General features: G+C 42.3%; 2 protein-coding genes across 3 annotated transcripts in view; one reads left to right on the top strand and one right to left on the bottom strand.

Moving 5' to 3' along the window:
- Positions 1–27,724, top strand: part of astn2 (astrotactin 2) — a 259,439-nt gene that overhangs the window by 181,166 nt on the left and 50,549 nt on the right. The window contains exons 14-16 of the mRNA XM_076757943.1: positions 15,637–15,761; positions 16,944–17,048; positions 17,296–17,475. Coding sequence (XP_076614058.1) covers positions 15,637–15,761; positions 16,944–17,048; positions 17,296–17,475 — 410 coding nt within the window. The remainder of the gene's footprint in view (positions 1–15,636; positions 15,762–16,943; positions 17,049–17,295; positions 17,476–27,724) is intronic.
- trim32 (tripartite motif containing 32) lies at positions 19,219–26,435 on the bottom strand. Of its 2 annotated transcripts, none has more exons than XM_076757946.1 (2): positions 26,361–26,435; positions 19,219–25,414 (listed from the first exon to the last, which is right to left on the bottom strand). In XM_076757946.1, exon 2 carries the CDS (start codon positions 25,400–25,402, stop codon positions 23,351–23,353), a length of 2,052 nt encoding a protein of 683 aa, XP_076614061.1. In that variant the 5' UTR covers positions 25,403–25,414; positions 26,361–26,435; the 3' UTR covers positions 19,219–23,350. The 2 variants fall into 2 exon arrangements, with proteins under 2 accessions (XP_076614061.1, XP_076614059.1); XM_076757944.1 differs by having other exon boundaries at positions 26,133–26,428.

The following is a 27,724-nucleotide window of genomic DNA, read 5'->3' as shown; positions in this document are numbered from 1 at the left end:
TTTTGGCCCTTTCACTTGAATCACCACATCTATATGACGTACACACACTCAGTACTGTACACACATACAGTATGGAACGCGCTATACGAGGATGTAAATTGAAACTCGGGAAATAGCAGACAGGCAGCATTCAGTGATGGTCATTCACTGGAGGGAGACAAATAAACACGTACTCATAAAGCAAATTGATACGCTGATGCGCTGAATAGTACTTAGCAGTTTGCAGCATGTAGTGAAGGAACAAATACAAAACACTGATTCCTCCCAGGTCAGACAAAGATGAAGTGTGAAAAAAAAGAAAAAGAAAAAGAAAAAGAAAGAAGGGTGTAGGGGCTGATCCAAAAGGGACCTGAGAGCGAATTCACCACATGAGACCATCCACAACAAAACAGAACCCAACCCGGGCCTGATAATTGATAATAATGATAATTGCATATTTATCTAACACAAATATATCACCATTTACCGTAATGCCAAAATGAGAAACAAGCCTTATTATCATGAAAATGCAAATGACACGTTTTGTTTTCTGTAAATTTAAAAGTCGCTCGGGATTAATATTTCACCGCGCACTTCACCCTGAGGATCCCGTTTGAATCGCGCTCGTGTGTTCATCCTTTCACAGGCAGGCACCCTGTCGTGAGCGTTTCTCTTCCCTCCAAACAGCTGCACGGCAAGAATGCTCCACAGTCAACCACTGTTAGAAGTTTGGGTTGGGACAAATGAGAAGCAGTGGTTTGGAAGGAGAAGAAAAAGAAACTTCACCTGCTCTGTGAAGGTGATGCTGCCACCCTTGTCACTATGATGCCGTAAGACGCTTTTTAGTGAAAGGAAAAAAAAACACGGTGAAGAATAAAAGAGACAAAACCGCTTTTGATAGGCACACTCCTCATCGCCACTCACCTCTCAAACTAAGACGACACCGCAGCATGAATAATTTGTGAATCTGGCAGCCCACAAGGCTCGCAGCCATAAACACAGCCACATTTCCATGTTCCTCTGTAATTTTCAGTAATTATCTCCTTGGTGCGCACACGATAGCTTCTGCTGGGTAGTTGAGTGAACAAACATTATAAGGCAATTCCTTCCTACATAATGAGTAGCCATGAGACAGCGAACCAGACTGCTGAGGTGAAGGGTTAAGCTGCTCGAGGTTGATGAGAAGTCCTCGTAATTCTCTACCTAAAACAAGCGTTCCCTCTTTTTTTAAGGTCCCTGTCATGAAGTTACCCTTTACCTTTGGCATCATTTTTCAGCGTGCAGGGTTGTCCAGTAGACATCTATAGATGGCCCATTCTTAGTCTCACTTCGGAGACCGGGGTTTGTGTCCCATGTGAAACCAAAAGTGAAAGCTGACTTCTTTTATAAGTGAAGTAACATAAAATACGTATGTAACCAAAGTACTTATTTTAAGCCAAAACATAATCTTTCCTAAGCCGACCATTTCACATCGTTAACCACATTTGTTATTGTTCTGTACCCAGTGCTTTAAAAAATGACACCAAGGCTTCATATGTGTCCAGCTGGAAGTGAAAATATGTTGATCTGGCTGGTTGACATAACAAATTGCTGCCATTTCAGCCTGAAACACTGAAAACTGGGACAGTGCATTTGCTAATTCACTGTAATGGGTATAGCTAAAGGGCATCACGGTCAGTTTACTAATACTACTCCCTATTAAAACAGTATAATATTTTAGCTCAGTGGCTCTTGAGGGAGTTTTCTGGCAGTTAAAAAAACCTTTAATGATGCCATCAGTGTTTTCTTTGACTTGGAGTCTATACATTTTTTACAGAAAGCCTGCATTACAGACTTGAGTAATGGCATCTTAAAGACATGGGTGTTTACTGGGTGGGGAGCGTCTGTTGAAAAGATGCTATCAAGTAGCATTATGGGAAGTGTAGAAGCCTGTTAATTCAGCTGTAAATGTGCTGTAAAAGGAATGCTTGGATGGACCAGACCACATCTGGAGGTGGCTGGATCCTAGCCAGGTGTAAACACAATCTTTATGGTTTGGCCACAGCCTAGATAGCATCTTCCCATTATCTACAGGCAGCCTCAGAATAAGCTCAGTCTGCTGCGTCGATATTGACAATTCTTTTTTTAATCTGGCTCCCGTCAGTTTTTGTCCGACTTGTTTCTTTATTTCGATTCCCGTTAGCCACCACAAAGTGTTTGCTCATCTCTAACTTTATAACGTACTTGAAGTGCAATGCTAAATTGCTTTAATAGGCTATTTTCAATCCCATGTGGGATGTTTTTATCCCTTCTATATGTTTTTTTTTTCTGCACAGTCTCTGACACATGCTGCAAAAATGATTTCCTTGGATGCTGACATCGTCAGTTGGTTTAATATTTTTGGAAAATGCAACCCTCATGTTGTCACGTGTTACCCCATGCACCTGCAAGATTTGTGGAACTTTGTGTCAGATGGAGTGTAGAACTGAGCGCTGAGGCTTCTCTTTGATCTACTGTGGGTTGGATTGTCCTTATTTGTACGTTGCTTCAGACAGACGCGTCTGCCAAATGAATAAATAGAAATGTAAAACGGTCAAGTCTTGACTGTTTGATGAGCTAATTTACAGACTTAGTGTTCACATATGTCAACAGCAAACTTTAACAAAAAAAAAAAAAAAAAAAAAGCATGTCTTTTCCTCACATGCTGCAGCAGCTGCCCTCCAGGAAAGTCTGGCTCTTATTCACAAATTGACGCCCAAGTAGAATTTAGCAAATAAAGTGGACGTGTAAGAGAAGACTCTTAAAGCCCCAGTGATTCCTCCATCTTTGTGACTTAGTAGACATAAGGTGAGCACGTTTAAGGGATTGCGGAGGCTTTGCGTGTGTGTGCTCAGATGTTTGAGTGGGTTTTGTGTTTACCTTTGTGTGGGTTTGTTTTTGCTGGTGTGAGTCAGTGCACATGCATATGTGAGCGTGATCATTCCTGAGGCAGTCACACTCTGCTCAATAACTCACATGGCAAGGCAGGACCTAATAGACCCGAGCCTAATATCAGCTAATGTCAGAGAGGCTTATAGCTGGCTACCTGCTGTCTGACTGGAGAGAGTACACGAGAGACGGAGAGAAGAGGAGAGAGAGGTGGATTGGTAGAAGGAGTGATAAGGTTTGGGAGGGAAAATGAATAGAAGAATAAATGGAAAGAGAAAAGGCTAAATCAAAAGAGCAATGCTGCGCAAAATTCAGAGCGAGAGACACCGGAAAAGAATAGTGTGAGAGAAATGCAAAAGAGGAAAAAACAGATAGCAGTGGTGCACCAAATGAGACTTCTTAAGCATGCTGGACTGTTAGGCAGTAGTCACACAGATGTAGTTTAACCATGCAGGGGGGGAAATGTATGCAAGTCACATGCAGCTCAAAGAGCAGCTTCAAATAGAGCCTTTATATCAAAACTCCTGTCACATCTTTACGTAACATCAAATGACAATGCATCCACCCGTGATGGATCTTTGCAAAGCTAAATAATCACCACCTTTATCGTGTTTACCTTTACCGTATATATTAACGGCAGATACAGTATTTGCCTGATGTGGATCAGGTGCTGTCTGTTTACATTTCCTTAAAAACAAGCCCTAATTTTTTTCATTAAGTAAGTAAGAGTTTCGTCCTTTTGGAGATCGCAGGGGCTCCGAAGCAGTTCGGTACTCACTGTCATAAATAGTTGATTTTAAGAGACAGCACGGAGGTAAATCCTGGTCTCTTTATGGTCTATTTTAATTAACGTTTTATGGTCATTTGAAATTTACTATGTGTTATATCCTTAAAGAAATGCAATTTCTAGACGTTTTGATAGCAAGATAAGACAAAGTTGTATAAGAAGACAAACAGATGCCCTCGTTTATATGCAAGCTCATTTTATCACGTAGCAAAAAAGCTTTGCCTCTCAGTCAAGAGGCAGAACCGGGTTTCTTGCCAAGTAGGTTTTCACGTCAAAGGAATTTGCCTTGGTCACAATAGACACCATAAAAGAAAAGAAACAAGCTACAGTGTAAATTTTCTGTTTCGAAATGAAAACAACAGTACAGTGTTTGAAAGGAGGAGGATGGGTTGAACTAAGGAGTCTGCAGAAGTGTGAAGAATGTTGTACAGTAAGAATACGTGCAATAAAGGTTTGAGTTAATGTAATGTGTCCTGTTAAATGTGGAGACTTGTAACATGCAGGCGTCAGGTTTTCGGTCTCGATGGACCTCGGCGTCTTGTCCAGCGTGGGAGGGGTCGGCCATATTCTTTCCATCCTCTTTCAACATGGCCACATCCAGAGATTATTTGGTGCGTCCTGTTCTTTTCTAGATGACCCACTCAGCAGAAACAATCAGGAAATGGATGACTGTTCCCTCCTCAGCAAATCTTGGGACATTATTGCCTTTTGATGAATGAAATTTTATTGTTCTGGAACTTCCTGCAGTCACAAAAAAAAAAAAGATCCCTGTAAGGTAAAGGGCGGTTATATCAGTTGTACGCCTTTGTCCACGTAGTTCCTTCCTGGAGGTCATTCTGAAAGGCCATTATTAGAGTGGCTTCTGTACACAGAGCAACTTTACAGCTAGTTGTATTGCGCCCCACAGAGAGAAGAGGTGTTGTCTAAAGTGCTTCCTAAACTGTTGCTGTTCCTGTTTTATCTGTGTCGGCGTTTGCCACCTGTAGTGCTGAAGTGGCTTCACATCTAGTCTTGTTCAACTAAAGGGCTAATGCATCATTAAAATGAAAGTGTGTTTTTATTGATTAAACAGCCTCTTCACTTAGAGACTTTGCAATTACCCAGAAAATTTGACAGCATACTCAATTTACCCCGTGCGTGTTTTTGTGCAAATCACTCACAAGCCTCTCTCCGCAACCTTTACCTTATGAAGTTCTAAATTTCTATTTCATATAAATTATGCTCTTGGAGCAACCAGAGACAAGGACAATGATTTTGTGTGCGTTTAATTAGCTAAGCTGGTGATGCTGGTGTGCACTCGTGCTAGACTGATGAAATCACTTGCATGCGCAGCAGCCAGTGAATCAATAGCAGACTGGAGGGTGAAAAATGAGAATATGCAGCATAAAGCATTGAACCCTCAGCCTCAGAGTGTGATGGAGTCGCCTCACAGGGGGCAGCTAACAATGCCAGTCCTCCAAAATGGCTTCAGCTGCCTCCCATTTTCACTGAGGGAAAACCCGCATGGAGTCATTTGTGGGCCAGGGCTAAATCCTGAATTAGTGGCTAGATGTTTTTTGTATTGATTAATGAACTACCGCTACAGCAGTGAACTGCAGGGTGGCAGCGCTTGTAATTTTGTATCCCCTCTGGACTACTATCTGTCTTAACTCTTCTCCTTCCTCATCCTTCTCTCCCCCATCACTCTGCCCTGCTTCCCCAAGATTGTTTCCTTATGCTGTAAATTTACCATTCATAAATTATTCATAAATATCAATTCGTAAATAGATGGCAGCTCCAAGCCATTTTCAGTTTTATTCAACTGTAAGAAGTTGGCTACATTGAGTATTCGCCCACACTCACCTCTGCAAGGCCATGCTATAAAGCAGTTAATTACCACTTCTGTGATGTGATTTCCGGCGCCTGCCTTTCAAGACGGGACTACAAAAAAACACCTCTACTTCAGTTAGTCATATCACGTTGACGGACAGAATACCAGATAACATAATAACATTTAATCACGCCTTCATGTCAGTCATATCACTCCGTAATTACAGTGTAAAATAAAAGAATACAAAGACTGCCTCGCTGTCTTGGCCCATTACTGACGATCAAATACAAGATGATAGCAGTGAGGAAAATTTTTGATGAGACTCTTAAACGTCCTTTGTGTATCTTCTCTGTATCAAGATGGCAGAAAATACGCCAGGCCTTGATAAAAGTGGTCTTTCTTTTGGAAGATGAAGGGATGTTTGCTTTAGTGGTGGACACACATAGCTTGTATACAAAGACACACACTTGCTTAAGTAAACCCACACAAATAAATACATGTGCATCAAGGTCCCCCAGCAATGTTTCTGATATAGTTCTTCCTTTGTGCTTGTTTCATTGGGCAAAGACTCCGCCACTGTGGATATCTCAGTCCACAGTCACCATTCAGGCAGGGTGAAATTTGAAGAGACAGTTTATTCTATTGTCTTTATCAAAAAGATGCAAAGTAAATTGTCTTCTGACTGCCTGTTAAGTTGTCTTTTTTGTCAGAAGAGAAGATGGTCAAACTGCGCTGCCTCTTGATTGTTGTGCCAAGTAAGGAAAGATAACCTCCCATTTGTCCTCTATCAAATTCTCGGAAGTGCGGCTCCGCTTTCAGGGTGATGACATGAGAGTTTTTAACTGCTGGTTCGGGTTCATCATGACACTGTGCTGTCTGCGTGCGAGTGAATAAGAGAAAATGGGAGACGGGGAGAGGCAGAACTTTGTTAGGATGGATAGACACAAATGGGGGTGGAATAATAAATAAGTAGAAAAGCATTGGCTCTAATCAGCTCCACAACTAGCTGGGCTGCATGCCCCCTCACTCTGCATTACCAGGCTTCATCTCTATGGTAATGCTCCCAGCCACCAGAGTTCATCTCCACAATTTCCTAAGGCAGGCCAACAGAGATATCAACGTACAAAAAAAATTGTCGATGCACACGCATGTTGTGTTTCAGTTGTATGCATGACCCAGGGGAATAAAAGTGAGGTTGAGTGGTTTATGTGTGTGTGTGTGTGTGTGTGTGTGTGTGTGTGTGTGTGTGTCTAAAGGGAGAGAGAGTGAAAAAAACAATGAGTAATGTAATGCTGTACAACACTTGTAACACTTTTCATATCGTTCTACTCAACACGTCTCTGTACCCCTGCACTGAGGCTTATTTTTAAATCCTCATATTTCAGACTTTTCTGGCTAAATTAGATTATATGTGAAACATGCTATGTGTCTGACTTGCCACCACATTATTGACCATTGATTTCGATTGGCTGGGGAACATACTGCTACTTACAAATGAGTCAAGCGTCGACGGTGAAGCTTGCATACGGACGCAAATGCGCACGCACACTATCACTCGTGTACACAAACGCAAAATCTGCAGTGTACTCTCCATCACAGGCTGTTTCATTGACAGCATCGCTTCACGAGCCTAATCAATACTGACCATGAAAAGTCACCAGATCTCCTCCTCTCAGTGGACTCATTCATCAAGTGAGCTGTGGCTGCAGCTATGATAAGAGATTGTAACACGAGTCTCAAGGTAAACATCTCTGATTGTTTTATTACACCACGAATTAGCCTGTTTTCGGATGCTGTCCTTTAATAACTATTTAATCCATCATCTGGGTGCTGTGGCCCCGGGTGACACTGGGTGCTTTATCTTTGTTATGACTCATCCGACAGGCCCCACTCGCACCAAGCATTCATTCAAATAACAGATATTACAGCTATTAAGCATATTACATGCAATTGGATCGGCTACACACCCCAGCTCTCATAAATCTTTGATTGTGCAGTCCGACAAATTGGCAGAAGGCTCTCAAGGGCAAGTGTGGCAACACTTTCAAAGCAGTGGTAGGGAAACGGCCGGGAGAGAGCTGGTTGGATTGATTAGGATAGTGACAGGACACATTAAATGTTTAATTCAGAGATTATATGATGTAGTAGTATATAATTCAGATATATTCATTTCATTATGAATGTTAATGTCTTACACTTGAAATTTACTCCCTCTTCCTTTTATTACTAAAGGGTTGGCTCACCCAGATTGCACACACTTTTTCACGGGCACTACTTTTTTGGTCCACCAGAAGCAGACTGTGGGGATTACCGCATCTAAAGTAATCCGGGGAATTAAAGTACAAACTGTATGCGTGGGTAGATACCACTAGAGGTACAGTAGGTAAGAAATTATGTTTGTTGGTGAACTGCCCCTTTAAATAATTGAGTAATTAGAAGTAAGCAGTTGCTGCTGTCTATAAAATTTAGGCAACATTTATGAGATATTGACAGTTTTACACAGCCTGTGGAGTCCACTCTGCCAGCTGGCCTTCGCATGATGCCGAATAACAACTTTGGATTCAAACTTAAGTGAACATTCCCGGCTCTGTTTTCAGCATGCCTGTGCAGTCGCCATTTTTGCATATTATGTATATTTTGTGGGAGAGACAACTGTTCTGAACAAGGCCCTTTTTCTTTTGTCTCTGCTGCCTTTTGTTGCACGCTTCTCTTTCAAATGCTGGGTAATTATCCCAGTTAGGGATGAATCCAAACAGCATGGCAGCCATAGAAATTACAAACAAGCCGTGTCACGTCGGATGTCAAATTTTCTGTTGGTTGTTGTCTAGCTCTCTTGTGTATGTGGAAGCAGAGGATTTGGAGGAGCTCACTGATGTGCCGATGAATGCTCATCACATGACCATAACTGGTGTTATCCACTTGCAGCTCTGCAGTGGTATATTGTAAGAACCCTTGCTATAGCAGTGAGGTTTATTTAACATCTTGGAAGAGAAGCAAGAATTCAATGTGAAGGCAAATCAAGGAGCCAGCCTTCGCCAGCATAATTTGACAATTTTTTTGTTTTGTCGATATCGAGTTTTTGACCATAAAAGATTGCTCAGAAAAATGTTTCTTTTTTCCAGCCAGAAAGACATTATCTCCCTCTATATTTCAGGCAAAAGTACTTTCTTCCACCCTCCTGGCCTTCATGCATCCAGTCTAACGCCCTTACTTACCCAGAATGCAGCAGCCCCGCTTCTCCTCAGCCTCCGTAAATTCCTCAAAATAACCCCCCTCCCATCTGCGCTACGCTGGCACCCAGTGGCTGCTCACATACAGTTCAAAACACTTGTGTTAGCCTACAAGGCTACCAAGGGCACCGCACCCCCCTATCTTCAGATCATGATTCAACCCAACAGTCTCGCACTCAGCCTCTGCTTCGCTGTCCCTCCCTTCTCTGTGGTAAACTGCCCACTGCTCTGCCCTGTCCTGACTCCTCAACCCTGTCTCGGGATGGACTCTTCTCCCCTCTGGAGTGCCAGTAGAGAGGTAATCTTTCCACCTGAGTCACAACTGCAATCACTTCCTATCTACCATGTTCTGAGAACTCCCCCTTTTGCGTCCAGCTCACCTCCGAACTCCGGCTCTGTGCCCGACCTGACTCATACTCTGCCTCTCTCTCACACAAACACACACAATAGTGACACATTTGTCGTTATTGCTACTGTGCAATTAGATCATCATATGTGCACCTGTTTATTAACTCAACAGCTGAGGGATCAACATTTCTTGCAGTTAATGTTGTAACATTTTCTGTTTACACTCTGGACCATCCCACAAACTGTGTTTTATACTGTGTGCAGTCTCATGCCAAAAATATATATAGATATAGATACATAGATAGATATATAGAAAAAAAAACAAAACAACCCTCAACATAAAGTGCAGTTACATGCACCCACAGAAACGCTGATGTTCCTCGACTCATCTTAATACCAGTACAGTCCTTTGGCACAGAGAAAGAGCAGCCTCTAGTGGTGACCGTTATGATTGTGCTTTTTCTCCTTTTGCTACCCTTCAGTTATTTATTTATGATTACAGAAAGTGCACACTCTTTGATTTGACGCGCTCTCACCAAATCATAACTTCTGCACTCCCATGTTATTCTGTAAGTGGTCATTTAAGTGTGGCAGGATGCAGTTCATACAGTATGTCAGGATTGTGTAAACGAAGCATGACTATTAAGAGATCACAAGCCTCATCTAAATTCGGATATGGAAATATATTTGGCCTTCAGCTCCAGCAATTCAGCAATTACCAACTCCTGTCTACTATAATTAAGTTTTAATGATTAGTGAGAGGGTTTTGTTTTATATAAAATCAAATCATTCTGGTTGCTTAAACTGTTAACCTTTCACTTGGTTTCTGCTTGATTGTTCTGTGGAGTTTCTGCTCAAACTGCAAAAGTTCTTCTTCGTCATATTTTCATGGTGTCTGGCTACCATTCATGACATTTGCACAAAGATCTCACTTCCAATCTTAAATGCTGAGATAAGGCTTTTTGGTGACTCATCACAGCACAGCTTACTGTTTAGTGCAGTTATCTGCTCTGGACTGTTTACTGGAAACATTGAAATTATCACCAAACCTTCTTGTGTAAATGCCTGTTACGTCTTGAAGAGCCGCCTCACCTTGTTCAGCTTTGACTTAAGAAGGTTACACGTGCTCAATTAGCAGCTGAGCCAGAACAGAGACTCTAATAATCAGAATATAGCCTTTGTAAGCTTGGCACCAAGGATTTGTATGTATATTCAATACTCATTACCTCGGAGGATTTAGGGAGTCTTTGTTAGTGCTTGCATCAGTCTGCAAAGGCAGCTTCTAAATGAGTGGAAAAGAGCATCCTGCATGACTCCCAGTTTGCTGAAACTGTTAGGTTCCCTTGTTGTTCAAACCCAGGCTGCTCAGTCATTTCTGGAAACTACGGATGCAGGTATAATTCATTTTCCGAGCTGATGTGTTGGCTGTCCCACAGTCGCTTGGGAAATTGAATTTCTGAAGGCCAGACTGTCATTCAAACCTACAAGCCCACAATTAGTCACCGGTAGTTGATATAATTTGGCCTCTAAATGATCTACTGCTTTTGTGGCTGTGCTTGATTCCGCTTAGCGTTTAGCCAAAAGCTTATCTGGTATTTTTTTGCACCTGGTAGGTGGGTTAACCTCCTATTTGGTAGATGAGTCTGAATTTTTAAATAAAGAGAGAAAACAGAAAAGAAATGAAGGAACCCAGCGGTGCATGTGATTTTCCAATAGAAGCCACTATTGAAAAGGCACCATTAGCCTGTATTGTTGTCAAGATGAGTCTTGAAGTTGTGGATAATGAACTGGGATGTTGTGAAATGTCGGTGCACTTAAGATGGGGTGAGAATGGTTTAATGTGTCTGATCGGTGCGGCGATGTGAGGACGAGGTTCGCGCACGGACGGAACAGCGCAAGAACCAATTACCTCACACAATGTTTAGATAAGTGCCTCTCAATATCAGTTACACAGTCACAAACTCAGATAAATATACTCTCTCAAACATATGCACAAACACCTGTTCTCACAAAAGTGACTTGTAGTCTTCACGCCTATTAGAAACTCAGATACACACTCGAACACACACGGGGAGGCACAAAAACATTTTTTTTCTAAATTGACTTGTAGATAGCTCTCATCTGTGCCTATCACCAGAATGCCTGTGATTCGAGAGGCGAGAGCAGGTGTAGCTGGGAGGCTGAATAAGAGATGGAAGGAATAAAGGTTGCAGAGGGAAAACCTGAAAGGATTACCTCTGGGGACTAGGCTGAGCAAACAGTGAACAATTATTACACTCTATAGGAGAAATACTGACATTGACGTCTGGCTGTGAACTATGGAATGAAAGAAAAAAAAACAATTTGCATGTGAGGCCTGAGCTTCACTGTGCTTAAATAATCAGATGTATCTTTACTGTGTTTGAACTGAAATAGTGCACACAGAGGGCAGGGAGACACACGGAGAATGAGAGGAAGAGAGAGAGCTTCACTATATATGCATGACGTGGTCTTGAATATTTGTATTCATCCCACCAGATATAATTTGCAAAGCTCATGTTTTGGAGATTCTCATTCAAATGGGAAGAGTTGGCCACTTGTAGACTCAAGTAGGACAGGAGGCCTGTTTGGCCAGGACGGAGCTCAGTGTCCTGCCCTTAATGAACACACATGGGTGCTGAATGAAACATGAGTAAATACCCAAGTTTGCTGGCAAGCCCAGACTCGCATGTGGTGGTGAGTGTATGGGAGATTGTTAAGTGTGGTAAGGCTGTATAGGAGGTTGTGTCTGAGCTTGGTGGGTAAAATAATAGGCAGGGTACCTGGAAAGTGTGTATACACCTGGAGTGGGTCTTAATCTAGAGCTAATCCTGGTTTAAAAAGGTTTTGTTTTTTTTTTTTCAACTTGGCAAATGGAGACCTTGATAAAGTTTTCTGTCAGTGGATTTCAGCCGCCTGTGTTCGTCCTCATTAGTGGCAGTATGTAAGCACAGCTCGGAGGAGTCAAATCAGACAAAATGATGGAGGCAGAGGAATGAAATTTTCATGGGCATGAACACACATATTTAATATCTCTGTAAAAAGCACAAGACAGTGTGTGACTAAAGGGGTTTTCTGAAGGCAGACATTTTTACCTGTCATTTTAGGAAAAGTACAGGTCTAATTAATATTTTTCTAAGGCTTGCGCTCAGTTCAGGTCGGCAGCAGTTGTGGAGCCCTGCAGGCTCACTGTCACACCACCATGCCTTACAGGGACACTGGACTAGAGAGTGGCTACCGTTAAAGGAATGGTTTGGTTAAGGACAAATACAACCAGCATGTCCAGCAAATGTTTTGTGACACAGATCATTAATTTGGCTCAACTAGTTTAATTCCCACTGGTAGCTGGTCTTCTGCAGAGCTTTTACTCACAGCAGACATTTTGGCTTATCGTTGGAGAAGAAGCACAGGTAAAACTAATAATGATAAACGATGGCTGTATTCCATTTAAGTTTCAGGAAGCAATATCAGTGGGCCAGCACACTCATTAATTCTTTTGCCAGGTTTGCTGCACATTAAGTTTAAGCTTGTTAGGTCAAGTCAGTGTTTGTCGCCTCAAGGTGAGATAAGTTAGCCATGGCCAGCTAACGCCTGAACCATGTTGTAACCATTTGTATAAGAGGAAAATGAGCTTTCTTTGACGTCTTGTTCACCACATTGGTATGTTTGCATTGTAGCGGCACAGATAAATGTCTCCTCCTCTAATGAGCTGTTGGCAAAATAGATGCTTCAAGCTGACTTCCTGCCAGACACACACAAACACACACACACACACACACACACACACACACACACACACACATACGTAGAAACAGACGCGGTCCAAGGAACCGTAGTCTCACCAAAACCACATAAACAGAAATCTTCAGGATTGACACTTGAACTGTTCTGAATTTGCTGCTTCACCGCTTAACCTTTGCAAAAAAGGGACAGATGCCACAAGAATGTACGATTGCCTTCGATGTTTTTCTTTTTTCCCCTCAAGGGGAGAAGGAGAAGGACAAGGTTAAGGACAGTTAAAGATTTTACGTGCGCTCAGGGACTGCGAACACCTGAGGTGCTGTCTTTACAATTTTTTCCTTCTAGAAACAGAGTCAGTTTCCAGTTTTGTTGTTGAGTATCACTGCAGTGGACGACGATATGCTGCACATCACCCTCATTTTTGACCCTGGAATGTGAATAGGTGTTGGGAGCAAAATGGCAGCATGTCAAGGACAGTCCACATCTAGAAATCCATAAAGCTACATTTCGTCTTGGTCCAAACACCTCCAAAGGTTCTCAGAGACTCAGCGTGAAGCTGGCTGATTTAATTTAGCAATCAATATGTTTTCTGTGAGCATAAGCCAGGGTAATCTTTTTACAGCACCTCTTCTCTCCCTCTCTCCTCTCATCCTCTGCCCTTGAGTCAATCCTTCCACCCCTCCACTGTAACACTAAGGCTGTGATTGCGTCTAACAGGCTTTTGTGGTTTGAGGAAGCAAAGAGAGAGACAGAAAGAGAGGAACAGGATGAAAAATTGATATCAAGTAGAGTGAAGCCGCCCCCCCCTTCCCCTCCCCTCCAGTCTCTATGGCACAAGGTCTGTGCTCTGAGACTTGGTCCCATAAAAGTGGATTATGGGAATTGCTGCTGCTTGCCATGCTCTCAGAATGCAGCAAGACAACTCATCTTTTTGACAGGAAATGAACTGCAGCTGCTTCGGTTCAACCAGAACTGTCGATCTGCCGAGCAAAAATGGAGTTGCACGTACACTGCCGCTGCTGTTATTTATTTTGCCAGACTGGAAACCATGTTTAGAGTTAATATTCCATTCAGACGTCTCAGCTGCCTATAGGTTTATGGCTGTTTTGTGTTATCTCACCGCGTAGCGCAGTATGTGGGTCTTCTTCTTCTACCCTTCCCTCTCACAACTCACACGTCTTTTCTCATTACGATCCTTTCTTGTACGTACCGTCTCCAGCAGAGAGGGATTACAGGGGGTCTGTCTTAGTCTTGGCTACAGCTCTCTGTTCTTCCCACAAACTGGGGCGCATAACTGGTTTCTTTGCTGGGCATCACACACAAACACAAACGTTTTTTTAAGTGTTTTTGTGAGCCGTGAGCCGAGCACCTTCATTCTTCCCTCTGTGAGGCAGAGCAGATGAAAGATGTCAGAGCATAAAGCATTATCATAGAAAAACTTGCCAGACAAAAGAACAGAGAAATCTCCAAATCCCTGTCTCTGAATGATTCAGGAGGCCAGCAGCTGGACGGGGCACTGGAACATGTCGGGATTGTAGATATTTATTGTGAACTGTTGTTGTTGAGTTGTTTTCATGGAGTTCTCTAGCTGCACCCCTGACTGCTGAATCTCTTTGGTATCTCTGCGTGATTTGGTAACCTGACAGTAAAGTCAAAGGCCTGGATCACCCGACTCACACAGACAGCAATGAAAATCATGGGAGGTCATCAACATGCCAGTCTTCAGGCTGTTTTTCAGCAAACCGTAATCAGATCATGTCAGACCCTACGTATGTTCTCCACCCTGAGTATCAGCTCCGCTCCTCAGGCAGATGTTACAGGGCTCCCCGAAGCAGAAACCACCAGTTGCCCCTCTTGATGATCAATGTTGTATATTGTTCTATGTGCACTGGACGATTTGAGGGGGGGGACGAGAGGGGACGCATCCCCCTTGTTAACCTGCCAGCCCCCCCGCTTCATCCCCAAGTAGCAGAGAGAGTGCAGGGCAGAGGCTGTTTAGTTGAATATGTTAGTCTAGCCTGTCTGACTCACTGACCCTGTGTTTGTACAAGTTGAATGTGAGGCCTCGACCATGGCTCTGAACAATCAGTAGCCTAACTGTGCTGTGTATTGATGAACCCATGATGCCGAAGTAGCAGACAGAATTGTAATTGCATCTTCTTCTCTCAGTCCTGCCCTTCTCTCAGTTTGCTGTCTGGGATCTATAATACTCTCTAAACTATAATAATATAAATGCTCAATTGTACACGAAACATACTTTGGACTCTGTGTAATTGTGATGACATTTTCATGAATTTCACAAATCTATCAGTTGATTCATGGAAAAAGGTGATCAGCTGATTAATCCCTAATGAAAATAACCAAACCCACTACAACAGTAATATCCTGCTTTGACATTAATCATGCAGTAATAATAATCCTATAATATGTGACATCATAACAGTCACAGTTTTCTACATTGAGTACATTTAATTTTGATACATTAAATACATATAGTATCATCCAGGATAGAGTACTCACACTCCCTCTGTTTCCCATTTACAACAAATTAAAAAAGCCGCTACATGGTTATTAAAAAGGTCCAAGAAACAAGACCACATCATCCTCACACTGGCTGTGTACACATGTGTCTTATGCTTGCTTGTGTAGACATGTATGTCTTTCTGTAGTGCTATATCACTGAAATATACTTGGAACTTGAGCCATTTTCTTGATTATGCTTACACACTTTAACTTGAGTAACACTTTCAATGCAAGACCCCTCCACCACTGATGAGGAACTAAAATGATTTTTTCTTTCTTTCTCTCTCTCTCAGGGACAACAACTTCATTAAGGACTTTCCGCAGCTAGCCGATGGTCTCATGGTCATCCCCTTACCAGTAGAGGAACAGTGTCGAGGGGTGTTGTCTGAGCCTCTTCCCAACCTTCAGCTCCTCACGGGTGAGTGTGTCTGAGTTTGAGAAGAATAGACAAGTAGATTCAATTCATTGCATTTTTCCAGGGGCAGCTCTATTATCTCTCTGTGAGCCATTAATAGTCGGGGCGACATTAATTCAGAGCTGACTACAGCCAGTACGACTGTCTGAAGAAGGGAAAAACATAGCACCCATGTTCATATTCAGCATGTCTGTGTCTCAGTCCTGAGAACATTTTAACGTTTGTCCAGGCCTGAGAGAATTATGTAGACACTGGTAAATACAAAAAGTCAGTGTCCTCTTGTTGCTGATACGTTACCTCTTTTCTCTGAAATCCAGCGCAGAATCATTAAACTCTATGGGCTGTGTCCATGTGCTCTTAAAACCCAAACCCCATCTGAAAATGCTATCATAACCACAAAGTGTTATGTTAATACGTGCCCACACACATACACGTGTACTAGACCTTGCAAACTCTAACACTTAACCTCCCGTTTCATCCTTTTATCCTTTTCTTGACTGTTCCACCCCATCTTGTGGAGGACAGAGTCACTTAGACATTTGGCTTGAAACCTCCACCTCTGCTCCCTAATCCCTCCATTAGCTAAATTGCCATTCGGTCCACATTGACCCCTGAGACTTTAACTCGGGTTCTGCTTTCACCAGGATTGGACACACACGCACACGCATGCACACACACACACACACACACACAGAAACGCAATGGCAGTTTTTCTACATGCATGAACGTCTCAGGTGGAAAACGCTCTCCAGACGCACAGGATCAAAGTTCCCATACGCAGTTTTCCTCTCTCCCCCTTTCACTCTTCCCGTTTGTGACTTTAGTTCTAAACTGCTGTGAAAGTTTGATAATTGAATTGCAGAGAAAGGCGAGATTGCTCCCGCTTCTAATGTCAGCAATCCAATTGGAGTTCAAGTAGCACTATATATCTGCCATTGATCTATGAGCAGCTGGGATGTGGGCTTTGATAATAAATGATGTGAAGGCAATAATGTGTAACAGTAGATCTGCAATAACCTGTTCAAATGAAGTGATGGATTTTATTGATGTATTTGTTTATTTTTGAATTTCAGCTGCTCTTTATGGGTCTGAGTTTGGTAATTTCTTTTTAAAGTGTTATATCTGTTGTGTTTGGTATATCTTCCTTAATTTGTATCCTCAGTCCCTTGTTTTTGTTGCCCTTAGGGGATGCCCAATTCAGCGAGGCGGTGGGCTATCCTATGGTTCAGCAGTGGAGGGTGCGCAGCAATCTGTACAAAGTCAAACTCAGCTCCATCACCTTATCTACAGGTCGGTGCCTGAAGAATTTGACCTGATTTCTTAACATCACAAAGCACTACACACATCAATTTAAGTCTAATCAGTGCCCAAGGAAGTTGCTTTTACTGTACTTTTACTTATTTATGCATCTGTCTGTGCCCTTTATAGATGACATTAATTCCACATTCTAGGTACACATGTAAGCCAAATCTTAATATCCAACCCATCCTTCTGCACACAAAATCACCATCCTTCCATCTTCTTCCTGACCTGCTAGGCTTTTCTAAGGTGCTGAAGACGCTTTCGGCGGAGAGCACACGTGAGGAGCTGCTGGCTTTTCTCCAGCAATACGGCAGCCACTACGTGTCTGAGGCCCTGTATGGCTCTGAGCTCAGCTGCAGCATCTACTTTCCCAGCAAGAAGGCCCAGCAGCAGCTCTGGCTGCAGTATCAGAAAGGTGAGCGTGCTGACAGGCAGACAGCAAGGAAGGAAGGAAGGAAGGAAGGGAGGAAAGGAGGATGGAAAGAAGGCAAAAAAAAATAATGAATTCTGGAGGGGTGGATGGAGATGCCATCCTCACATATTGATTTTTTTTTAGGGGGAAATCTGTCAAAGGCAGAGAGATTTATGTAACGTTTCATTTTAAAGTTTAATAAGTCTGTGTGGAGGAGAGTAGGCCATGTTTTGAGAAAGGATAAAATAGAGGTAAATTTAGGGCTGATGGGGCTGCTCTCTATTGTAAGTTTTGTAAGTAGGACAAAAACCTTTTCTGAATCAAAGCAGCCTTTCACAAATACACTGTGAACAGAAGCTGAAAAAGATTTACTGTAATTTTGTTGGGGGAGGGGGGGTAATACTTTGACTATTAACTAAACTGGGTTATGTTTAAAGACTTCATCCTTCCTTAATTCACTGCCTGGTTAAAAGGCAGCATAAGTTGTCTGAATTTACTTTTCAGCATCCCAAATGCATCTTGCAGCATTGTTCCATTTAAAGAGTGTTTCACAAGCAAAGACCACACCAATAACATACAGATCTATAATGGTTTAATGCCTATTACGGGTGAGGAGAGCATAGATGATGAGGGATGTTAGGATGAGGGTTAAGGGATGAAGGAAAGGAGGGATGAGGGATGGAGGGAGGAAGGGATGAGGGGAAAGAGGGATGAATGGATGGGGGGTGAGGGATGAAGGGAGAAATCTGTGTCATGGATGGATGGAGTGTATTCAAATGAGAGACAAGGGGGGGGGGGGGGGGTCAAAAACTGAGTTAAAGGGTAAATTAATTAATCAGGCAAGCTTAAATACTATTACATACTTCAAGTCAAGGAGGGCCGGGGTCGAACACCCACACCCCCTTATATAACAAATCTATTTTCAATGCCACGTGATTTATTACAGGGACAAGTTTCAGGTTTCACTTCAGCTCGACTACAGCGTTCATCTGGACTGAAATGTATCAGTAAAATCACCTGATCAAGCGTGTGACTGGAATGAAAACATGCATATTACTGCATTCTCCATGACACATCGTGCCTATCCAGGCTTGAAAGAACTCAACACCTGTGAGGGAAGTTGTGAAATAAAGTACAAAAAACTTGACAGAAAGTAGTTAAGTCGTACACTTCAAACAGTGGTGGAAAGTAACAGCACAGTAAGAGTACAGTAGTAGTTTTTATAACTCTACATTTCACAACTTTAGCTTTATAGTACATGCAAAACAAATAATCAGCTTAATTAGGCTGGTCTCAACAGACATTAGCATGCTTTCATAGTAATGTTATTTAATATTAATCCAATGATACGTCAGTATTGACAGGGACCGTCCCACTGAGTGAGTACTCTTGTTTTTGATCTTCAGAGATTTTCAATACAGGACTTCAATCTGTAACTTTCATTTTTCTACATTTACTGAAGGATCTGAATACTTCCTGGACATGATAAGGCTATAAAGTAAGCTTCCTGCATTTGAAAATAACACTCATCGTGGGTTTCAAAAGCCTTCGTTACTGCATACCTGCTGCATGAATCAAAATGTGAGGATGCAATGTTAGGATGCTACAGCCAGCCAATTACGATGATAGAGGTGGTTAGCTTTTACTAGGAAGGGGCCACATGGGAAAGTGAAAACTGTATAAATAAGGACATTTGATAAAAGCAACCACAAACGTTAAAAGGTATAAAGCAACGCTGCCACTGAGTTTGTTTCATAAATGTTTATTGCACTCAGATTATCAACAATACAAACATGAATTTGAATACACAGAGATGTGTGAAATGTGTTCCACACATTGGAAAATTCACAGCCTGTAAAGGACAAAACACTTTAAACACATGGGAGTTTGGTTCATGAACATACTGCAGTATTACGATCCAACGGTGCAAACGAATAAACTCTGAAGAAGTATGCAAGGAAATAACTTGTTTCCAATGACACGTAATTAAACATATTCAGGTGATGTGAGACACTCTGATGTTCAGTACACTGACACAAGGACACTTGATCTTTCTAGCATTTTATGCTTTTTTCTGTCGCTGTTTACGTTTGAATAATCTGTAGTAATGACTAATTCTAGTGACCACTTGTATAAAGTGTAAGCACTGAGAGAAGGAAACAGTTTTGATGGCAAGGTTGACATGCAGCTTGGAGTAAAACCTATGAGTTTAGTGTTGAGATACGACATGACCTAACAATGAAACAAAAACATTGTGTAAAATTTAAAAAAAAAAAAAGCACAATGTCTATGACCTTTTTCTCTTATCGCTTTGCTTATGTAGAAATATTAAAAACACACTGTTCATGGTACAGCTCGGTTCTCAGACGTGTGTAATCGTATGTAGCTGTTTAATAGGGCTCCAGGTGCAGAGTTAAGGTCAGCTTTGTGAAATTATTTCTTTTAAGGCTCAAACTGAGTCAGTATGTGATATGCTCTTATGAGCAAACCTGGACTGGAAGATACATATGGCCTCAGAGCAGGCATATTTGCTATTTACGACTTCATAGACACACAGTATGTTACATACAATATCGATGGGCGGTTGTCAATGATTAACTTGATCCCCCATATTTAGGCCACTAAATATTTTGATTAAAGGTGTCTTTTATTGTTATTTTACCTGAAAGCATTATCTAATGCTTCATACAGACTCAAGAATTCAACAGCTCTACATAAGAAAATAATAAATACATGCAGATATATATTAATTTAATGTTGACTAACACTAGCACCAACTAGCAAAACACTGTATATGGCTGTTGTCTTTACCATATCTACCAACACCAGAGAACTCAGGCTGCAAGTTGTCCAGTGCTGAATAAAAACCTGAGGGAGACGTAGCAACAAGGACGCAAAATCCGAGTGTGACAACGGCAGGTTTGCTGTGTGATGCTGGAGTTTTCACACACCGTTATCCAAGCAGTGTCGGTCTGAACACTCCTGCCACTGATCCCTACAAATACTGCGCTGCCGCAAGCCAGGCGTAAGGAAATAACGGCATGGAACAAGTTCTCTGGAATCAACGTCGAATTTGTAAACATTATTTAAGGTGTGGATGTCTGCCGTAGCCTCCTGCTTAATGCGGTCTGGGTGCTGGAGCTATTTAGTTTTAGCTATATTGGCATAGCAACAAAAAGTAATTTCTAGATGATTGTGTGATGTGGGAGTAGAAAGAACACAGCCTTGACATTTTAAGGGCCTTCCAAGTTACAAAGGTCATCTGGGGCCTTAGAAGTATGCTACTCTTCATAATGGACCCACTTCTGTCTGAGATAATGGACTAAAACTCGGAGCTACAGTGTGATCACAGCTAACGCTAAATGCTGCAGGTTGGGCTAAAAGCAGGCAGAAGGCGATATAGAAGCCTGAAACTGTATGACTGAGCAGAGCAGCCAGAAAGGGATCTGGAGCAGGTGAGTTTTATCTCGCCGATGGTTACCTCAACCTGCCCCCTAGTGACACAAGTGAGGCTGTGGCTGACAAGTCACGAGGAGAAGGCTGAATGAAAGAGCATACAGAGAGAAGTGGATCAGACAGTAGACACTGCTCGAAGATTTCAGGACAGGGTACTCAGGTTGTGTTTGATGTACACAGGCTAGTTAGGCAGGCAGTATTAATAAGTACTGGAAAATAATAATAATAATAATAATAATGCTAATAGTCTACAAATTACACCTCATTAAACCTAATTCTGATTGCATTAACTCAGTGACCCTCATTTAACAAATGAGGGTGATTTCTTTATTAGTATTATAAGCCTACAGAAAAGATGTAAACCCATAGAACTCCAGCCAACGGCATATCACTACTGCTCTCTTTCCTGTAGGTAATTTAATATTCTACACTTAATGTTCCCTGAATGTTACTGAATGCAATTCCATGAATGCTGATTCCTGGTTACTGTTTTATCATGAGCTAACTGCACAGTAAACTTTAAAGCTGCCAGATGCATTCAGCAACATCGATGTTAGTCTGTGCTACTAAAACCTAACACTAGGAAACAGTGTCGTGTCAATAATAAAGTGCTTCACAGGCCAAAAGCCTCGGTATGCTTTATTTCGTATGTAAATACACGTTCGCTTTCGCCTCTTCTTCCTCCCATTTTAATTCCGCAAAGCTGAGCCAAATCAGTGAAAGCCATGCATCACACACAGTCAGGGTGAGGGGTGGATAAAGCAGTCAATAACAGGGGAGGGGAAATCATCTGGACTTTGTGCCTGCATTAGCTTTGACATCAATGGCTTCTTTCACTTATTTTAATGTGACACCCTGCGTCAGTATTCTTAGACGTAAAAGTGTTGCGATGTCTGTTTTAGTGCTGTGATCCATTATGATAATCAGGTGAGAGGCAGCTTAAGTAGCTGATTTTTAATTTGAGGTATTAAAATAAAATCCAGTGTGCTTAAAACTGAACCAAACCGACTAGAACACTCATTTCCAGTTTTTCCCAATTGTTTAAACACGCTCCCTGAAACCATAGCTCAATTTCTCAAAACCCTGAACACAAAACTGATTAAAGTTAAACATCTTGTCGAAAACTTCTCCAGCACAATGAAGCACTGCACTCAAATCCATGTTCTCTCTTCTCAAAACTGATTCTTTCCACTGAAACAATAGATGCACAGCTATCATACGAGTTTCTCTTACTGAGCGTCGGTTAAACTTTGGTGCAAATCATCTAAAACTGTTAACATAGATCACGTCCTGAACAAACACAAGCTTTGAATCAAACAGATCTCTTCATCTGTCTTTTCTGTGAAAAGTGTAATTATTGAAGAGAGTTGTGTGCCTGTTCTCATCTCTCAATTGCTGGATAACTGATCGTGAAGTGGTCCAAATTCAACTGGACCCACTGCCCAACTTGTTAAGCCGTGATTGAGTACATGATCAACCTCCTCCTCCTCTTGCTCTCTGTACTCCATGTTGCTCCTTCTTTTTTCCTCAGTACAGTCGAGGTCACCTGAGGCCTTTTTTTTTTTTTACAACCCCGATTCCAAAGTAGTTGGGATAGTAACAGAACACAGACAACGGTTTTATGAAATGTTCCCGAGCCCATGGAGTAATATCCTTTATACAATCATGTGTTCACAAAGTGGTGAACCTTGCTCCATCCTGATTACCTGTGGAAGCATTCCACATCTTTCCCAGTCTTCTGTTGCTCCTGTCCCAACTTGTTTGAAACATGTTGCTGCATCAAATTCAGAACAAGTAGATATTTACAAAAATGAATTAAGTTGATGAAGTAAAACATTAAATATATTGACTTTATATTGTTTTGTAACTGAGTGTATGTCAAAAAGAATTAGAAAATTATCACCTTCCCTTTCATTTATGTTTTACACAGCATTCTTTTTTTTTTTGGAACTGGGGCTGTTTGCTCTAACATATGATTGGAGTGTTTTACAAATTGAGTCTGAACAGGTGAGATGTGAGCGAGACCAGCGGGTAATTACGGCGTGGCATTTTGAATGCCAGTGTCTTCCAGGTGAACAAAGTGCGTTAAATGATGGTATTTGTGCTTAGGCTTTTGCAGAAATGTGATTCAGAATTAAAATTTGAATGAAAACAATGAGATTGTGCTTAGAGCTTAGCAGTCTGGAGTCTTGTTGTTGATACATGAGCTTCAAGTTTTCAGAATTGTGTGCATAGTTCCATTTATTGTGTGTATACAATTGGGAAAAACTGAAATAACCCAATGAAAGCTGGAGTGAGAATTGTTTGGACTGCAGCCAAACTTAAGTGACAGATAACAGTGTTTTTCTGCCTTTACCAAAACTTCCACAAACACCTACCAACACACAACTACTAAACCTCTCTGGTGGACTGGATTGTTCCTTTAGGATGTGGAGGAGTGCCTCCTCTGGATGTAAGTGTAGACTTTGACACAGTGGTCCCAACAATCCAGCACCAGCAGTTGTCCTTTCTGGGTGGTGGCCACTCCTACAGGGCAGGTCAGCCCTTCCTGGATGAGAATTTTGAATCCACCCTCTTTGGGAAACTGGAGGATTTCTTTCCTGCCACTGTCCGTTACCAGCAAATCCCCATTGGCGTCCACACACATGCCAGTGATACAGCGGAAGTCCTCTGTCTCTGAGAAGAAATGGCTGAGCTGCTTGCCTAGCTGGCCATCGCTATCCACTGAGCCAATAGAGAAGCCACCCTCCAGGTGGGGCTCATTATGGCGTTTCTCAAAGTTCAGGGCCAGGCCCTGGGTGAAATAGACCGTTCCAGCTGCATCACAAGTCACAAACTTTGGCCGCACAGCAGAGCACAATCGGTTGTAGCTGACCACACCAACATTGCGGTCCACTGCTAGACACCACAGCTTGCCACCTTCCACATCTGACACCACGAACTGACCTGATGGCATGGCAGTAATACCCCAGGGTTTAATCAGCTGGTTCTTATGGCAGGCCACACACTGTCCATCCATAGTGTAGACTTTAACTGAGTTATCATAGTTGTCAGTGACCCCTATCAGGCCTTGAGGAGTGACAGCAATGGACAAGGGGATGAGGTTAGGCAGGTCAGCCCCAAGGAAGCTCAGGACAAAGTTGTCAATGCTACTGGCATTGCGGCGGATTTCACGCTGGAAACCTTTGCGATTAAATATCTGGATGCGGTAGTTGCCACGGTCAGCCACCAGGACCTCACCGTGTGGTGTTACACAGATGCTGACTGGTAAATTGAACATGCCAGGTAGAGTTCCCTTGCAACCCATCTTCTTCACAAACTGGCAGGCTGGGGGCCCTGCACTTGCAGCAGCTCCTCCGGGTGATCCCCCACCTGCATCCATGGACTTTGACTTAAAGCTGCCAGGTGAACCACATACTGCCTCCTCTACAGCTGCAACCATGTCAATGTCTCGGTAAAGATCCACTGGGACCCCTGCTGCACCACCCGTAGCCCCTACTGCCCCAACCTCTACATCACCCTCAATTGCAATCTCCAACTCCTCATCGTCTGTATTGACAGTATAAGTATTTGTGGTCACTTGGCCCACTTCGACAGGTTTAGAGTGCTCTGTTCTGACCAGCTCTGGCTCTTGCAGCTGAAACATGGTGGGCAAGCTGCTCCTCAGATCCAGGTCTTCGTCATCATCATCACGACCTCCGCCATCATCCTTTAGCAAAGCAATATCGCTCTGCCTCACTAGCATTGTAAGATAATCACAGCGTGACACCACTTTTACCTCTGCAATGTTGAGGAGATATGTCTGCTCCTCCAGGACCTGCCCATTTAGCTTTTCCACTTCTGCCATGGAAGCTGTGAATGTCTTTCGGGACCGCCTGAGCTCCTCTTGAAGACGTAGCTCAGCTTTAGCATAGTCCTGCTGCACTGCCTGGTATTTTAGTCTCAATGACTTGTTAATGTTTTCAATAGCTGTCTTTTTCTTCTGAATTTCCCCCATAACATCACGCAGAGCAGTCAGCTTGCCACCCAGTTCTTTGCGACGCTGTTCAGCAGCCACCCTTATCGGCTGGACTGAATGGCCTTGATGCAGGTGGCCGTCTTCTTTGCAGAGCTCACAGAGGACTGTGGCACAATCATGGCAGTACTGTCGTGGTAGGCGGTTGCAGCAGGATTTGCACATTAGGGCGGCAGCAGCGGCACTGCAGGATGTAGTACAATCTAGGATCTTGAGCACAGTGAGATTATCGGCCAGCTGGGAGATACTGCTCATACGGGAGACCTTGCTACAGAAAGGGCAGCGCACACCATTGATAGTGTTAGCCAAAAGCTTCTCTAGACACTGCCGGCACACTGTGTGACCACACTGCAGGAGTTTGGGTCTCATTTGTTCCTGGTTGTAGGTCTCCAGGCAGATGGGGCATTCAAGCACCTCTCTCATTAGATCTGGGTCCAGGGGGGAAGATGCCGCCGCCATTATGATCCTTTCCTTGAGTGCAAAAAGACAAAAATGGCATTGTAACATTTTACCATTCTGTGTGAAAGATAGCAAAACATAATATCATTAACTCCGGTGAGAAGATACCTCTGTGAGCATCAGATTAAAGTTGTGATGCCTCACAGCTATGTTGTGTATTATATTGGATTCACTAGTGTTTTGTAGCAACAGAAAATCGATACTCAAATTCTCATCTCATAGTCTGACCCTCATCTGATGCACAGTGACTGTGTGACAATAAATTATGCAGTGCTAAACACAGCCACAGACCCAGTGTTAGTGAGCTTGTTTGCAGCTTACGTATAAGGCAAATAAACAAGTATGTGGCCAGCTATAACCAGTACAGCAAGCTAGCTCTTGTCGGTTTCAGAGTAGCTCGTTGTCGCAGTGTAACTAACGTAAACATCACTTACTGGGCGACCAGCTGACAAGGAAACCATTCACTGACTAAAACTACTGGTTAACAGAATGCAGCACTTACATTAGTTACAACTGACTACATCCCCATGCTAGCAATGAGCTACCACAACAAGGCAATGACAGGTAAGCTAGCTAATTGGTGTATTGTTATCTATGAGTGAGCTCATTGGCACACGTTGAAGTTAATGTTCGTACGCAATGATGACAGGCTGAGTGATATGAAAGCTAACAAGGTTATATCTCACTGAAAGAACCATGGTGTTTTTTTTATGCTTAAAAACAGACTGACCTTGCAGACGACACTGACAAACGATTTACACTGCGAATTCCCTCATTTTAGACAAGTAAATCGGAGGCCTCTCGACAAAACAACAAACGTTAACGCTGCCTACTGACACAACGCGACAATGATATTCATCATTATCACAGGGCCGCTTCTGATGAACGTGCACTAAAAAATAATGTAAGCGTCTCTTCATACTGTTTCTCTTCTGACATTTCTGCCTTATAGCATTACCTTGTCCTCAGTATTAGCTGGTTGGAAGTACAGAGGTTGCGATGGGCGTGCTGTGTTTCGGCTACTGCAGCTGCTAGTCAAGAGACTGCAGTGTTGACGACGTCACGTACGCAGAGCCGGGGCGTTACGTATTACGCACAGCTCTGACGACTCTTCTGATTGGCTGCTGTGTTGCCTCTACAAGGGCACACAGGGGTCCTGGTGATATACATTCATGGTCCTAATGCAGTTCATAGGGATTTATTGATATGTCACTTCCAGCATGAGGGGAATGCCTCTAGATTTAAGTATTTTGCTGTCTTTCATTTGCCTTGTTCTTCACATTCTCATACACAGAACAGGGGGCAAAAGAGTTTGTAAGGCAAAGTGTATTATATTGATTTCAATGTACTGCACCACTGTAAATACTTTTTCCCGCAAGAATGCAATTTGTTTAACACTAATCAAATATACTGTAACTTGCAACCGTGATCCTTTTAGTGTTCAGTAAGAAATACCAAATATTATTGTACATATTATTGTAGTCATCTGTCCTTTAAAGACTAAATATGTAAGACTACTTAAGTCGAATTAACAAGCAAACATACCTATATCTGAGAAAATAAGTCTCAAAGAAAGAACCTGAAGTGCTGCTCACTGGCTGTAATTATATGTTATAAACATCCAGATGTGGAGACATGTAAGCCAGTAAGTATAGAAAGAGGCCACTAGATGTCAGACTAGGTTTTAGAAGATGCCCATGCAACGCCTGTGCACTCAGAATGAGTAAGACTGATAACGAGAATTTGGACCTTCCAAGAAAATGAAGCACTTTTAAAACAAAAAAAAGTGGAAAAATGTGGAATATCAGTTTAGACTCTCATTTAACATTGATAATAAAAAAAATGAATAATTTATTTAGACAGTAGAGCCACTGCATGTTCAAATATATTAAATAGCAAGGTATGAGGTACAGCTCACACACAGATGTTCACTTTATTAGCATATGTTTTCCTGCTGTACCAATATTTTATAGGAATGTGTAAAATTATAAGGAATTATCAGGTACTGTAAATAACAAGGGTCAGTTAAAATCACAGGTCTGTGCTACATGTAGCTGTTCTAATAAAACAAAAACAACATTGCCAACAGTATATCAACCAGCATCTGTATGAAAAGGCTATGGAAGATACCTGACACCTTTGCTGTTGTTGCCTGGGCAACATAGTCCTGGCCAGAGGGGTGAAGTGTCCCTGATGAGTAATTATACTGCAACCAGTCTACAAAGACATTTTAATTAACAATGGCAGTGTAAGATCAATGGCTAGAAAATGCTCTTCATTTATCTCCTTGCTCTGTTTGATGACAGGCAAGTGTTGCATAAG

This window comes from Chaetodon auriga, chromosome 19, assembly GCF_051107435.1.
Source record: "Chaetodon auriga isolate fChaAug3 chromosome 19, fChaAug3.hap1, whole genome shotgun sequence".
Classification (NCBI taxonomy): domain Eukaryota; kingdom Metazoa; phylum Chordata; class Actinopteri; order Chaetodontiformes; family Chaetodontidae; genus Chaetodon; species Chaetodon auriga.
This window is presented reverse-complemented; position numbering and strand designations above follow the sequence as displayed.

Coding starts and splice junctions, on each gene's coding strand:
- trim32 (XM_076757946.1), bottom strand. CDS start 25,402: ATGGCGGCGGCATCTTCCCCCCTGGACCCAGATCTAATGAGAGAGGTG.